At 39.6% G+C, this 14,866-nt stretch overlaps 2 protein-coding genes across 3 annotated transcripts; both read left to right on the plus strand.

The window, feature by feature from the left end:
• The first annotated feature begins 112 nt into the window (after nt 1–112).
• On the plus strand, nt 113–9,843 carry mrpl38 (mitochondrial ribosomal protein L38). Of its 2 annotated transcripts, XM_057826297.1 has the most exons (9): nt 113–213; nt 3,338–3,526; nt 3,626–3,757; nt 5,137–5,339; nt 5,416–5,488; nt 5,640–5,685; nt 7,185–7,343; nt 7,411–7,547; nt 9,552–9,837. In XM_057826297.1, the coding sequence occupies exons 1-9, from the start codon at nt 129–131 to the stop codon at nt 9,686–9,688; spliced, it is 1,161 nt and encodes a 386-aa protein (XP_057682280.1). In that variant the 5' UTR covers nt 113–128; the 3' UTR covers nt 9,689–9,837. The 2 variants fall into 2 exon arrangements, with proteins under 2 accessions (XP_057682280.1, XP_057682279.1); XM_057826296.1 differs by having other exon boundaries at nt 3,338–3,757; nt 9,552–9,843.
• Nucleotides 9,844–12,011: 2,168 nt separating this feature from the next.
• LOC130909776 (uncharacterized) lies at nt 12,012–13,894 on the plus strand. The gene is made up of 4 exons (XM_057826612.1): nt 12,012–12,120; nt 12,202–12,261; nt 12,338–12,415; nt 12,761–13,894. The coding sequence occupies exons 1-4, from the start codon at nt 12,066–12,068 to the stop codon at nt 13,834–13,836; spliced, it is 1,269 nt and encodes a 422-aa protein (XP_057682595.1). The 5' UTR covers nt 12,012–12,065; the 3' UTR covers nt 13,837–13,894.
• The last annotated feature ends 972 nt before the right edge of the window (nt 13,895–14,866 follow it).

A 14,866-nucleotide genomic window follows, 5' to 3' on the forward strand; every position in this document is an offset into this window, starting at 1 on the left:
TATTTTTGCTTGTCCTAAATATCACTATGTGTGCTCGTAGCTACGCTGCGCAAACATTACACAGCATTACCAGTGAAAAAAATAAATACTATTTTTCTCGGCCACCGTAGAATTGTGCTTCATTCAAGATGGCGCTGCGCTCGGTATTTGTTCGTGTGTCAAGGAAATTGTATGATTTTAGAGTCAATAACGCGAGGACATTTGTCACAACAGGTAAAAGTAATGGCGTTTAGTCAATATACCGTTTGCTTGTATGTCTTTAGCTGCTTGTGCCTTTTTTGCGTGTGCGTGATTTGTAAACCATTCCATAAATTCAAGTCGGTGGCTAATTGACAAAGTCAAATGTCGTATTATCATCATGAAAATGAACTTTAAAACAAAATGTTCTGCTATGTTTTCGTGAAGGTGTTTCTCAATGAATTGAATGAATCTGTGTAGCAGTCGTGAATCTTAATGTGTTCAAAACAACGGCTCAAAGAGCACTTGAACGAACAAATACAAACTTGGGCTGGGAATCTCCGCTACGACTCACGATTATCTCACAATATGGTAAATGGTGTTATACTTGTGTGTATATATATACTTGTTCTACCTCTCAAGGTACTCAAAGCGCTTTACACAACGTTGCCATCGACCTACTGGTGACACAGCACCAGGAGCAATGCAGGGTTCAGTATCTTGCTCAAGGATACTTAGTCGAGTTCATCAGGGTGGAGAACCGAACCCACAACCTCTGGGTTGGGGGACAACTACTCCACCACTGAGCCACGCCTTCCGGCGATACAACAATTAATGATACACGGGTTAGTAAATTAATCTACAATACAACTAAAGCTATTTGTAAATGGGGAAAAATAAGCAATTTTTCTTCTTTGCACTGCAGTGGACAGTGTTAAAAACTTGTCTTCCTCACAGACAGAGAATATTTCAGTGCATCATTTCTGTCAATCAATACAAGAGCACTAAACAAAACACATAATGACGTTCAATACATTTAAGTTACTGGCTGTGAATGTTAATGTTTTAGTATCCTTGACGTCAGTGGTAACCAATGAGTTAACATACACACCATACTAGTGGAAATTCTGTGTCTAGTGCAGGGGTCGGCAATCCAAAATGTTGAAAGAGCCATATTGGACCAAAAAAACAAATATGTCTGTAGCTGTAAAAATTTAAAAGCCTTCAATAAGCCTAATATTGAAGGCAAAACTTGCTGTGTGTATCTGTATTCGCTAGTGCTGCAGCGATTAATCGATTAACTCGAGTATTCGATTAGGAAAAAAATATTTGAACTAAATTTTGTTGCTTCGAGTATTCGTTTAAATAAAGTGGCATTGCAATGGTTTATTTTGAAAGTGTTTGCATTTAGTTTTATTGATTAGCGTGGATACACTGCCCTCTGGTCTGCCTCCTTTCACATGGCTGAATCCAAATGCTCCCCGTTAAGACCAACGTAAGCTAAGTTTTTGTTTGAGCTCATGCTTTTCAATGCATTCACAATTTAGTTTATAGGTATATTTAGCCGTATTTTTGTGGGAATATGTGTCTGAACCTTTAGCATTTTATAGCATTTAGCTAGCGTACTTTTCTATGTAAGTTAGCCAAATGTTCTTTTGTTGTACGTAGATACTCATTAAAAAAAAAAAAAAAAAAAATTGTACCGTTTGAGGCTCAGCTCAGGTGTTTTAATTTTTCAGCTTCCTTATCCGATTACTCGATTATTCGAACTAACTAGTCCATCGATTAATCGACTACAAAAATATTCGATAGCTGCAGCCCTAGTATTAGCTTTACAGTCCCTGACAAAAGTCTTGTCGCTTATCCATTTTGTAGAAACAATTGCTAATAACCTGACTTTTAATTATTCAATTGGTTTCAGAAATTGCTCATATGAAAGCTAAAACCCTCCCAAATGATGTTGAATGTACAAAAATATATTTGTTTCACGGAAAAAAGATTGATCATTTAATGAAGACATAAAGGTCAAATTTTGGTTTTGTCGCCTACAGAAAGTAGTGTGAAAATTGAACAAAAAATGTACTTCAAATACAAAAATTCTGTTACATAACATAAGGGAATTAAGTAGTGGTGCTGTGAGATCCAAATTTAATATTTCGTATGACTTCCATTGGCTTGAATGACTGCATCCATGCGGTTCGGCAAGGATTCATACATTTTATTGATGAAGTCATCAGGAACATCAAAGAAAGCAGTCTTGCATCCCTCCCAGTGTTCAACATTCTTAGGTTTCGTCATCCATGCTTCCTCTTTCATCCTACCCCAGACATGCTCAATGATGTTCATGTCTGGTGACTGGGCCGGCCAGTCCTGGAGGATCTTGATCTTCTTTGCCTTGAGGAACTTTGAGGTAGAGATTGAAGTATGCGATGGAGCACCATCCTGCTGCAAAATTTGTCCCTTTTTATGGTTAGGAATGTAAGAGGCAGCTAAGATTTGTTGATATTTCACACTATTTATCTTGCCTTCCACCCTGCAGATCTCTCGCACACCCCCATACTGGATGTAACCCCAGACCATGATTTTGCCACCACCAAACTTCACTGTTTTCTGAGTGAATCTCGGATCCATGCGGGCTCCAGTAGGTCTCCTGCAGTATTTGCGGCGACTGTGGTGTAATTCAATGGTAAATTCATCTGAAAAAGCCACCTTTTGCCACAAAAACAGTGAAGTTTGGTGGTGGCAAAATCATGGTCTGAGGTTACATCCAGTATGGGGGTGTGCGAGAGATCTGCTGGGTGGAAGGCAACATAATTAGTCTCCAATATCAACAAATCTTAGCTGCCTCTTACATTCCTAACCATAAAAAGGGACAAATTCTGCAGCAGGATGGTGCTCCATCGCATATTTTAGTAGATTAAATTAGCCTAATTTGCTTCACAAAATTCCACTAGCTTAAATGCTACAAATGCTAACGTATTAACAACCCTCAAAGCAAATCTTTCACACGTAACTCCACAAACAGTAGCTCTAAACTTAATTACAAATGCATACACAAACATACAGTATATTAGCTGAAACAACTTACAGCCTTAGGTAGGCCAAACCAGAGCGCAGCTATCCTTTATCCATGTGAGACGTCTGAGTGCTCCTGTATAGAAGTATTATTAAATGACAGTCCAGCCAGATCCAACTCTGCCACTAGAGGGCAGTGTGTCCTCCACCATTAAACAAACTATGATACTTTTGGACTTTTTGGATAGTTATTTTGGGGTACTTAAAAGGTTACTTCCGACCTCCGTGGAAATTCAGGTTACGTCATCTTCTAAATTGTCACACCCTTAATACTAACCTAGTTTTCTTGGTTTCCACATCACAGCATTCCTCTGTCGACGGAAGCCTCCATTGGGCCCCATGCCAAATGAAGACATTGACGTCCAAAACATTGATACGATTGAAAAATATCGTACCTACAACCGTTACTTCAAACATGCTCAAGTGGCGAACAGCAAGCCGGTCTGGTGGCACACCTATCGTGGTTATATGGAGAAAGAGGATCCAGAACTTGGTGAGAAACGACCACGTATGCTGGCGTATAAGAACATGTTAATAAAAACAGACAATCAGTACTTTGGGGTTGACATTTTGGAGACGCGTCTTTTTGCAGGCGTTACGCGAGTGGACATTGGACTACGTCGGTATCGACTCCCCAGAACTCATGAAGTGAGGGAGAGGAGTCAAGTGATGAAGACGAATAAGAAGAATGTCGAACTGGAGAGGAGTTGTCGTTTGAGAACATGTAGGTTGCATCGCGTTTGAATGGGTTAGGGCCGTCAATACCACCCAATGAGTTAAGCGGTGTCTAACCACTAAGCCATGATAGAAATACTTTACATTGTGAATGGGTATAAACAAATTTGCATAGACTTCATGATGATATTGACGGGGCGCGGGGCCAATTAATAGGGGGCCTGCATTGTTGGCGTGGCTGTCAAAGCTGACCGTGTAGAATCACAGACAAAGAGCTTTTCCGGTGAAAACTCTCGTGAATAAATGCTTAAATCCCTGAATTCCTCATAGACGTAAAACAGTCTTGATTCTTGGTTAAAAGTTGAAAAAAAAACATGTGATATTAGCATTTATTTTACATAAATATGTTGAAGTACAACGCTAGTCTGTTAGTGAATGTAGCTCGCGGCCGCCTGATGTAAACAGCTTTTTCGGAAAACATTCTTGTGAATAAATGCTTAAATCCCTGAATTCTTTATGGATATGGACGTAAAACTGTCTCGATTCATGGTTAAAAGCAAAAAAGCAGTGCAGTTACCATTTTTTTACGTAAATATGTCAAAGTACGATGCTAGTCTGTCAGTCAATGTGGCGGCCACCATACGTAAACAGAGCTTTTCCGTTAAAAATTCTTGTGAATAAATGCTTAAATCCCTGAATTTTTTTATAGATATGGACCTAAGACAGTCTCGATTCTTGGTTAAAAGACAAAAAAAAAAAAAAAACGTGCAGTTAACATTTATTTTATGTAAATATGTCGAAGTACAATGCTAGTCTGTTAGTGAATGTAGCTAGCGGCTGCCTGATGTAAACAGAGCTTTCCCGGTGAAAATTCTTGTGAATAAATGCTTAAATCCCTGAATTCTTTATAGATATGGAAGTAAAACAGTCTCGATTCTTGGTTAAAAGCAAAAAAAGCGTGCAGGTAGCTTTTATTTTACGTAAATATTGCGACATATAGTGCAAATTCTGTAGCGGCTAATTTCTCCCATTGATTTTTTTCACAACATTTCAAAATGCATGCATGGTACGAAAAATATAATAATTACCTTGAATCCTTAAACAAATCACACCTGAGACATGCCTTCTTGTTTGTATGCGGTACAGCTTTCGTACTTTTTCAACATTAATCCGGCATTGGATCGCTGCATGTGTCGCTGCGACCGACTGCGAATAACTGAAGTGGATTGTGGGATGGCCCCCTACTTGAAGGCGTGGCGTACTGAAGGTCGAATCTGACCCGTCCTTATAAAGTCTATGAAATTTGGTATTGAAAGGTCTCAGGACACTATGTAGTGCCAAAAAATGGTATCGGTGCAACACTACTTGCGACATATAAAATGAATGAAAGGGATGACTGACTTCAAATTTCTCCTTTTGTTCTCTTAGTTAAGATTAATTTAGATGCGGTGCAGGAAACGTGGGAGAAAAGCAATGGTCCTTTTCAAATAAGACGACTGGCAGACCATTATGGAATCTACAGGGATCTTTTCCCCATGGCGTTTTTCCTGCCACAGATCCCTTTGCGTATCCGCTACGGCGAGGAAACGAGTGCTCAAGTGCATTATGGGAATCCGCTGACACCGACGGAAGTAAGCCGCCGTAGAACGGAATGGGTTTTATAACTGCCTCTTAGTGCAATTTCTTTACGATTTACTTGTCACCCAGGCGGCATCTGCTCCCAGTGTCAGCTTTAATGCCGACGAGGGCACGCTTTGGACCCTCCTGCTCACTTCCCCAGGTCAGGACATACTATTCAATTTGGCGTATTTTTGCAACCGAGTCCAAAAAAAAAAAAAAGATCAAGTGATCAGATCGGGACATCCCTACTTTTACAAATTCTTTTAATTTACTTACCAATAATGGATTTGTGTTATATTTGTATTTTTCAGATGAACATCTTCTCGATAATGAAGCCGAATACCTGCACTGGCTTGTGTAAGTCGTTCAACTTGCCTCAAAATAATATTACTTAAGTAAAAGTAGTTAAAAATGTACGGTACTCAAGTACAAGTAAATAAGTATTCGGTGATATTGTGAGTAACTACTGACAATGTTTGATTTTTTTTTTTTTTTTTTAAACCAATGATATTTGTTTTCTTAGCACGATATATATCTATATGAACTGTTATTATTATTATTCTGTACTACAACCTATTACATAACATTAAGCCAAAGAAATTTGTTTAAAAAAAAAACATTGAATTCCAGCGAGAGAGAAAAAAAATTGCAGAACTGAAGCATCATTTGTCCAAAAAGCATGAGTGACCTCTAGTGGAGAAAATAGTTCCTAGTTTGAATAATTCCTTCATAGTTCCTATTATGAAATTAAAAGGATCATATCTCCGGCTTTCCGTAGTCGATCGGTGCCAAATAAAAACTGGGAGGGTTAAATTTCGCGCTTTCGAGTCACGTTGAGGGCAAAAAAAAAAAAATCTTAAATAGCATTAATATGTGAATTAGAATCATATTTTGAGACGATTCGACTAGATACAACAAATTGGCAAAGCGCAGATGATGAGAAATTGGTCTTTTAATCTGCTGTTTAGCCACGCCTGTCATTATAACGCTCTAGCGTCCCCAACTGGGGTATGACATCGGCAGGGTCACGATTTCAGCTGATTTAGAACTCAGCCCATGGAGAGGGAAGATTCAGAGTGACGAAAATATGACACAGAGCAGCAAAATGTCATGATTGTTTCAATCTCTACTCCAATATTTTTGCAGGATATTCTTTTTATCGAAGTATTTGTACCTAAATAAATGGTCAGTCTTGTGCTAAATGAAATATGAAATATTCAAAATGTATTTAATCAGTACAACAGGGCAAAATGACTGCATAATTGTCAAAACTGTTGACTTCTTGCACCCCCCAAATGGTATTTTATGCCACTGGAGTTAGTCCGGCTTTTGTCATTTCCCTGCCCCGGCTTCGGAGAGCGTAAACAAACCGCGAGGTGTGACAGCTAGCCGACACGCTAACCCGAACCGAGCGTCGTTTCCAAGTCTCATACTCGCCGTTCGAAGTGAAAAATCATACAAAACTACCCCGGACCATATCACACGGCGTCGGGGTTGTCAATTGTCTTCGCCGATCGGCAAAATCAGCTGAATCTGCAGTCCATCTGCAATTCTGCATGCCTTAAAGCAATGCTGTATTGTCAGATGCTGACCCAGGTGACGTCACATTCGCATTTGTTCTCAACCCCAGACTGGAGCCGGAAGTCACTCGTATTCATGGCGCGGGATTCAAAAAATTGAATAGATAAAACCATCGCTTCCACACACATCCAAGCGGTCCATTTCATTCAAGAGCATAAAATACCGCGTGAAATATGAAATAAACATGCTTTTTGCTGTCATAGGCACTTAACAGTATTATAATATATTACTTTATTGCCATAGTGCATGACAGTGGATGTCTTGTACTTCCACAGTGCGAACATACCAGACGGAGCGTTGCAGTCCGGGGAAGAACTTTGTCACTATCTGCCACCTTTTCCCGCAAGAGGAACGGGCTTCCACCGCTACGTTTACATCCTTTTCCAGCAGGAAGGGCCGATAAACTTCCAAGAAGATAGAAGGCCATCGCCGTGGTAAGCCACATGCAAGTTTTTTCCAACCCTCCAGACATGAAAAATAGTGTTCACCTTATTTTTCCAGTCACTTGCTGGAACACCGTACTTTCAAAACAGTGGATTTCTACAGAAAGCATCAGGATAGCATGACACCAGCAGGTCTGGCGTTTTTCCAGTCCCAGTGGGACGAATCTGTGACGACCACCTTTCACAACACACTCGGTGAGTAATATAGTCACCTACCTGGTATTCCAATCGACATGTATACCGTTTTGAAAAGATGTCAGTGTTTAATAAAGGAAGCAACCAGTTTCTAGTAGGGCTGCAGCTATCGATCATTTAAGTATTCGATTAATTCATCTATTGGTTATTGCGGATAATCGAGTCATCAGATTACTAACATAAAAATACTACGTATATATAATGCTAATGTTAAATGCTAATGTTTCTGGTGCAACCCAGATTGTTTCTGGTGCGCACCAGATTGCTTAAAATTAATTTTATTTCAGTCGATATCCCTTTAGGTGCTCTGTATTAAACGATATTAAAAAAAGTTAAGAAAATTAGGATCTAAATACAACAGAACAATTGGCTAAATTTAAGCAATAAGCCAATTGTTATAAACATTAGCATTCTACGTATAACAGTTAAGCTAGCGGACTTTTGCTATGCAAGTCAGCCAGTTGCTGTAAACATTAGCATTATATAGCATTTAAGCTAGCACTTTTGCTATGCAAGTTAGCCATTTGCAACAATGCAACAATTGGCTAACTTGCATTGCAAAAGTTCGCTAGTTTAAATACTATATACAATGCTAATATTTAATGCTAATGTTTCTGGTACGTACCAGATTGTTTCTGGTGAAAAATTAGGAAAATTAGTATCTAAGTACAACAAAAGAACAATTGACTAAATTTAAGCAATAAACCAATTGTTATAAACATTTGCATTCTATATATAGCATTTAAGCTAGTGGACTTTTGCTGTGCAAAATAGCCAATTGTTGTATAGATTAGCATTATATAGCATTTAAGCTAGCGGACGTTTGCTACGCAAGTTAGCCAATTACAACAAAGCAACAATTGGCTAACTTGCATTGCAAAAGTCCGCTAGCTTAAATTCTCTATTTAATGCTAATGTTAAATGCTAATGTTTCTGGTGCGGAAACAATCAACGAGTCTCAACGAGACTCAATCAAGAGCCCGCTCGCTTAAATACTATATATAATGCTAATGTTTAATGCTGAAGTTTCCGGTGCTAACCAGATTGTTTCAGGTGCGCACCAGTTTTTTTCCACACCAGAAACGATCTAGTGCGCACCAAATTGCTTGATTTTATTTTATTTCAGTGGATATCCCTTTATGGGCTCAGATTGAAACGATATAAAACATTTTTTAAGAAAATAAGGATCTAAGTACAACAAAAGAACAATTGACAAAATTTAAGCAATAAGCCAATTGTTATAAACTTTAGCATTCCATATATAGCATTTAAGCTAGTGGACTTTTGCTATGCAAGTGAGCCAGTTGTTGTAAACATTAGCATTATATTTAAGCTTTCGGACTTTTGCTATGCAAGTTTGTCAATTGCAACAATTAGCTAACTTGCAATGCAAAAGTCTGCTAGCTTAAATTCTATATATAATGCCAATATTTAATGCTAATACTATTGTTTCTGATGCGCACCAGATTGCTTAAATTTATTTTATTTCTGCCAATGTCCCTTTAGGGGGTCTGTATGACACGAAAAAATAAAAATGAGGATCTAATTACACCGAAAGAACAATTGGCTAACTTGCAAAGCAAAAGTCTACTCGCTTAAATTTTGTAAAACAAATTGTTCAACCCAAAAAACTGCTACATATACTTCTTAACTAAATAATGAATACATAAAGAAACATTAGCTCAAACAAAACATACCTTAGGTTGGTCTAAACAGGGAGCAGCTGGATTCAGCCATGTGAGACCATGTCATATTCACTGTTGCCACTAGAGGGCAGTGTAAATCAATAAATCTAAATGCAAAACTTTTTGCAACCAAGTAAACGAATGCTCAAAGCAGCAAGCTTTTTTCCTAATCAAATTACTCGAGTTAATGAATTAGCCTACTAGTGGTAAACTCATTTCAATTCACTTTCTGTTTATTGGTTGTATCGTAGATCGTCAATTGATTTCCTGACACGTGGATCGATAATTGAACATCAATTTGTGTATTTTTGATATGCAGACATGGCGGAGCCCGTGTTTGAATTCATCCGTCCTCCAGTATACCATCCACCACAAGTGAAATTCCCCCACAGACAACCTCTACGATACCTGGACCGATACAGAGATGGAAAGGAGCAAACCTATGGCATATACTGATTAACAGCTGGCATTTTTAACCTTTTAAATAGACTGACAAGACCTTGTAAATACCTTTTAGAGTCACAATACTTGTGGCTTTTTGTGTGTCAGGTTGTTTCATGGAGTAAAGGTTGAACATGTGCTGAATAAATAAGGCCTTTGTCATGATTATTCATATTGTTTATATCTACATCTTGATGGTACAAATACCTACACAGTATCAAATTGTATGGCTGTTCATTTTTCATAATTTATTGTGGGGATGCTTTGCACCGCAATGTTGGGCGTCCGTGACCATAATGTTTACGTCAAAAATGCGGGTTTTTCCCCCAATGACAGAGGTGGGTAGAGAAGCCAAAATTTTTACTCAAGTAAGAGCGTTACTTTAAAATAATATTACTCAAGTAAAAGTAGTCATCCATAAAATGTACTCAAGTACAAGTAAAAAATATCCAGTTAAAAGAATACTCAAGTAATGAGTAACATTTTGAGAAACTGATTTTATTTTTTTTAACGGTATTTTTTTTCTCTCAGCACTAACTTGTATAATTGAACTGTTGTTATAATGATGCTGTACAATAACCCATTACAAAACCCCATTAAGCCAATGAAATAAATATAACAAATCATTAAAGACAACAAAAAAACAACAACTAATGAGGCATTATTCGTCCAAAGAGCATGAGTGCACTGCCCTCTAATGGAGATAATACTTCCTAGTTTGAATAGTGAATTATGTAGTTACTATTATGATATTAAAGGGATCATATCTCCGCTTTTCCGTGGTCTATGGGTGCTAAATAATTAATAAATAAATCCGCGCTTTCGATTCATGTTGAGGGCAGCGCTCTATGTCCAATACTTCATTTGTTACAGTCCTTCAAGAGAGCTCGCCCTACAACAGGCTTGCGTGAGCATATAGAACAGCAAGGTTGCGTCTGATTGGTGTAATGGAGTCATGTGATTAATGTTGCGACGTCTCATTGGTGAAATTAGTAGCGCTACTCTTGGCAATAGCATCGCTAGCAAAAAAAAAATTAATCTAATATGTAGAATAAAGAGGGAAAATGTAACGACGCTTGTGTAGCCCAAAGTAGCGGAGTAAGAGTAGCGTTTTTTCTTCACAAATTACTCAAGTAAAAGTAAAAAGTATGGCTTGGTAAAACTACTCTTAGAAGTACATTTTTCTCAAAAAGTCACTCAACATATAACGCATTACTACCCACCTCTGATGACAAACACGTTTCAGTTTCAAAATATACCCTGTCCTACATTTTTAAAAATCAAATTTACACACCCAAAACTTCAGGAAATCAACTCGCACAAAAATTGTGGACAGTAATCCCTAGTTTTTCGCGGTCAATTGGAAAATCAAAAATTCGCGATGTAGAGGCAACGTTGATTTACATTTTTTTTTTTTTTTTTTTTTTTAAATTTGTGTTCAATGTATTTATTCAGATTTAACAGCATTGCAAAGAGATACATTTGACACGTTTTCCCCCAAAGTATAATTAAAAAATATATATATACTCCATGTATGTATTATAAATGTTTTAAGCACCGCAAATGTAATAATTATATAAAAGAAAACAATGATTTGTACATGTATATACATGCATGTATCTTAACATTCTTAAATGACACATTAGACTCCAGTGGCTCCTTCCTTGACTGACGATGAAGAAGAAACACCTGTGGACTTCAATGAAGACACAATGAACAGGTGTCAAGGAAGCCTTATACATTGCCTAAAAAATCTGCGAATAACTGAAAAATTTTCGGTGAAAATACTCAAGTCTGCTTAAGATATTTGATTTTTCGTTTAAGCAATGGTATTTTTATTCTTTGCACAAAGGTATCTATATGAACTGTTATTATTCTACTGTACTAGAACATGTCACATAAACACAGCCAAGAATCGAACTGTTGACCCTTTAGTCCAAGGACAACATGACCTACCAACTATGCCACGGCCACCCCAGAACACATACCATACGACTTTTATACGTCTTAATTTCCTGATTTTTTTTCGTGCTCCAAATTATGTGAATTGGACCCCAAAAAAACTGTAGAATGAGATACATTTACAATTGAAATTTGAAAATGCAAAAGTCTTTGCCGTTGGAAATGATTGGTGTCATTTTGTGTGTTTGTTTTTGGTCAAAAAGCCAGTATTTTTTCAGTAAATGTCTGTGCGTGTGATTTTTGTGAGAATCGTACAAACTGGAGCAGCTCATGGTTTGAATCTATATCAATTTGGGTTTGACTTTTGTGTGTGATTGGGTGTGTGTGTGTGTGTGCAGCTTGTTAAAGCCAATTGGAAGCAGCTGTGGTCCCTAGCGCATCACCTATAAAATGTGATCTGGTTGTTCCTCTCTTCACTGTCACGGAAGCAATGGCTGTCGTTTGGCTCTCGGTTGTTCTGGCATGGATGGTCCTCGTGGACAAAGGTGAGTCATTCATTTTTTTTTATCTCAGAGTGTTTTTCTACTGTTCTGATATACCAATGAGTTTGTACTTTTTGTCTGCAGGCCTTTGTTTTCCAGCCGGTGCCGCTATGCAAGATCAGGCTGGTGTTTGGACTAAAAATGGTGTGTCAGGTTGCAAAAAAAAAAAAGTTTTTGAGTTGAAACTGTCGGTGGTGATAAAACGTGTTTTTTGCTACAGATGAGGCCAATGATGCGGACCTTAGTACTCTTAATCTTCTCCAAGCTTGGGGTTCTCTATTGGAGCAGCACACTAAAGGTGATTTATGACTTGAGCTACTTGCATTTTCCTCATTTAATTTGCCTCTTATAATTTGGGTGTGGGGTTCTAATGATCCAAAATCAAGCTAAGTGATTCCACACCAAGCAAAAGTTGTAAACAATTTAAAGTTCTTTTGTAAAACGGGTCTGAACAAGTGAATCTTCAAGCATTTTGCTGTAAATTTGGACAATGATGTAATGCAATAAAGTTCTCCAGCTGGCAGACGTTCACACATGACTTATTTCATTTTTATTTGAATGGCAATTCACACCATTGCCGTGTAAAGTGCTTCAGGACTCTTGTCTGTAAAAGGTGTGTAACGGTTTGTTTTTCCCGTTTAAGAAATGCTGACAACCAATGAAGTGGAAATTGATACGGTGTATAACCTGGGAAAGATTGCCTATCTTGATAAGCCAGTGATGTCCACCAACACGTCTTCAGCCCACCAGCAGTACGACAAGCCCGTGATGGCCACCAACACGTCTTCAGCCCACCAGCAGTACGACAAGCCCGTGATGGCCACCAACACGTCTTCGACGCACCAGCAGTACGACAAGCCCGTGATGGCCACCAACACGACGCACCAGCAGTACGACAAGCCCGTGATGGCCACCAACACGACGCACCAGCAGTACGACAAGCCCGTGATGGCCACCAACACGACGCACCAGCAGTACGACAAGCCCGTGATGGCCACCAACACGACGCACCAGCAGTACGACAAGCCCGTGATGGCCACCAACACGACGCACCAGCAGTACGACAAGCCCGTGATGGCCACCAACACGACGCACCAGCAGTACGACAAGCCCGTGATGGCCACCAACACGACGCACCAGCAGTACGACAAGCCCGTGATGGCCACCAACACGACGCACCAGCAGTACGACAAGCCCGTGATGGCCACCAACACGACGCACCAGCAGTACGACAAGCCCGTGATGGCCACCAACACGACGCACCAGCAGTACGACAAGCCCGTGATGGCCACCAACACGACGCACCAGCAGTACGACAAGCCCGTGATGGCCACCAACACGACGCACCAGCAGTACGACAAGCCCGTGATGGCCACCAACACGACGCACCAGCAGTACGACAAGCCCGTGATGGCCACCAACACGACGCACCAGCAGTACGACAAGCCCGTGATGGCCACCAACACGACGCACCAGCAGTACGACAAGCCCGTGATGGCCACCAACACGACGCACCAGCAGTACGACAAGCCCGTGATGGCCACCAACACGACGCACCAGCAGTACGACAAGCCCGTGATGGCCACCAACACGACGCACCAGCAGTACGACAAGCCCGTGATGGCCACCAACACGACGCACCAGCAGTACGACAAGCCCGTGATGGCCACGACCACTGCCTCAGCCAGTCCAGATGAAGTGTCAGCAGTTGATGTTTGAAGACGTTACAATGCTGTTGTGAAAACTAATAAAAAGCAACTTGTTACTTACAGTGAAATGGTTATTTCCAAGTATCAACTTTGATTATAAGTGCATTTTGTTTTACATTTATGATCCTTCCTAAAACTGGCAATCTGTAATGGTTTACAAGTTCCCCCCTTCAATCACTGGGCTGATGGTAGTCTCATTACTTTGCCTACTTCATCACACAGTGCAACAGAACGAGGACAACTGTTTAAAACTACAACCACCCCCCCAGCAAAAAGTGTGGAATTGCCAGTCTCTGCTGAGCACTGACATTTTATGTAGAACACTTAAAAAGCTTAAATGGTTCAAAAGTGCAACTCTAGCATTCGGAAACGCTAAACATTGTGGTCGGTAAATGTTACTTTTATAGAGCAAGTGCAGGGAAATTGGAATCACTCCATTCTGAGGAAAATATAACTAGTATTTAGTTGCACCCTCTGGCTTTTATGACAACTTAGTCTCTGAGGCACTGACTTGAGTATTCATCAATTTGGTGCCAACTCTAATTGCAGTTGCCAGATCATCCTTGCAGGTCGGAGCCTTGCTTTGGACATCACAGGTTTTCAATAGTGTTGATCTGGGCTATTTGCAGGCCATGACATTGAGTCTCCAAGGAATGCTTTAACAGTTTTGGCTCTATGGCATGATGCATTGTCATCTTGAAAAATGACGTTTTCAATTGAAGGGATAAGAAAGCTGTCTAAAATTTCAATGTAAACTTGTACATTTATTGAAGATTTAACCACAGTGCCTTTGCTTGACATGCAGCCACATAGGAAGGACTGGGGAATTTTGATGTTTTCTTCAGGCAGTCATCTTTTTAAATCTCACTGGAACGGCACCAAACAAAAGTTCCAGCATCATCACCTATGCAGATTCTTGAGCCTTTAAACCTTGTCCAATGCAGATTCTTGACTTTTGACAAGGTGATGATGGTTTGCTCTACATGATAAAATGTCTGAGTGAGTGCTGTGTTTTTGGTGCTGTTCCAGTGAGATTTACA

The sequence above is a fragment of the Corythoichthys intestinalis genome, chromosome 21 (assembly GCF_030265065.1).
Source record: "Corythoichthys intestinalis isolate RoL2023-P3 chromosome 21, ASM3026506v1, whole genome shotgun sequence".
NCBI lineage: Eukaryota > Metazoa > Chordata > Actinopteri > Syngnathiformes > Syngnathidae > Corythoichthys > Corythoichthys intestinalis.

What these genes read in the sequence shown, in the direction of transcription:
- LOC130909776 (XM_057826612.1), top strand. Translation starts at nt 12,066, where the DNA reads ATGGCTGTCGTTTGGCTCTCGGTTGTTCTGGCATGGATGGTCCTCGTG. An exon ending in GATGGTCCTCGTGGACAAAG is followed by an intron (nt 12,121 to 12,201) that starts GTGAGTCATTCA and finishes TTTTGTCTGCAG; the next exon opens with GCCTTTGTTTTCCAGCCGGT. An exon ending in TGGTGTTTGGACTAAAAATG is followed by an intron (nt 12,262 to 12,337) that starts GTGTGTCAGGTT and finishes TTTTTGCTACAG; the next exon opens with ATGAGGCCAATGATGCGGAC.
- mrpl38 (XM_057826296.1), top strand. Translation starts at nt 129, where the DNA reads ATGGCGCTGCGCTCGGTATTTGTTCGTGTGTCAAGGAAATTGTATGAT. An exon ending in GAGTTGTCGTTTGAGAACAT is followed by an intron (nt 3,758 to 5,136) that starts GTAGGTTGCATC and finishes TTGTTCTCTTAG; the next exon opens with TTAAGATTAATTTAGATGCG. An exon ending in CCTCCTGCTCACTTCCCCAG is followed by an intron (nt 5,489 to 5,639) that starts GTCAGGACATAC and finishes TGTATTTTTCAG; the next exon opens with ATGAACATCTTCTCGATAAT.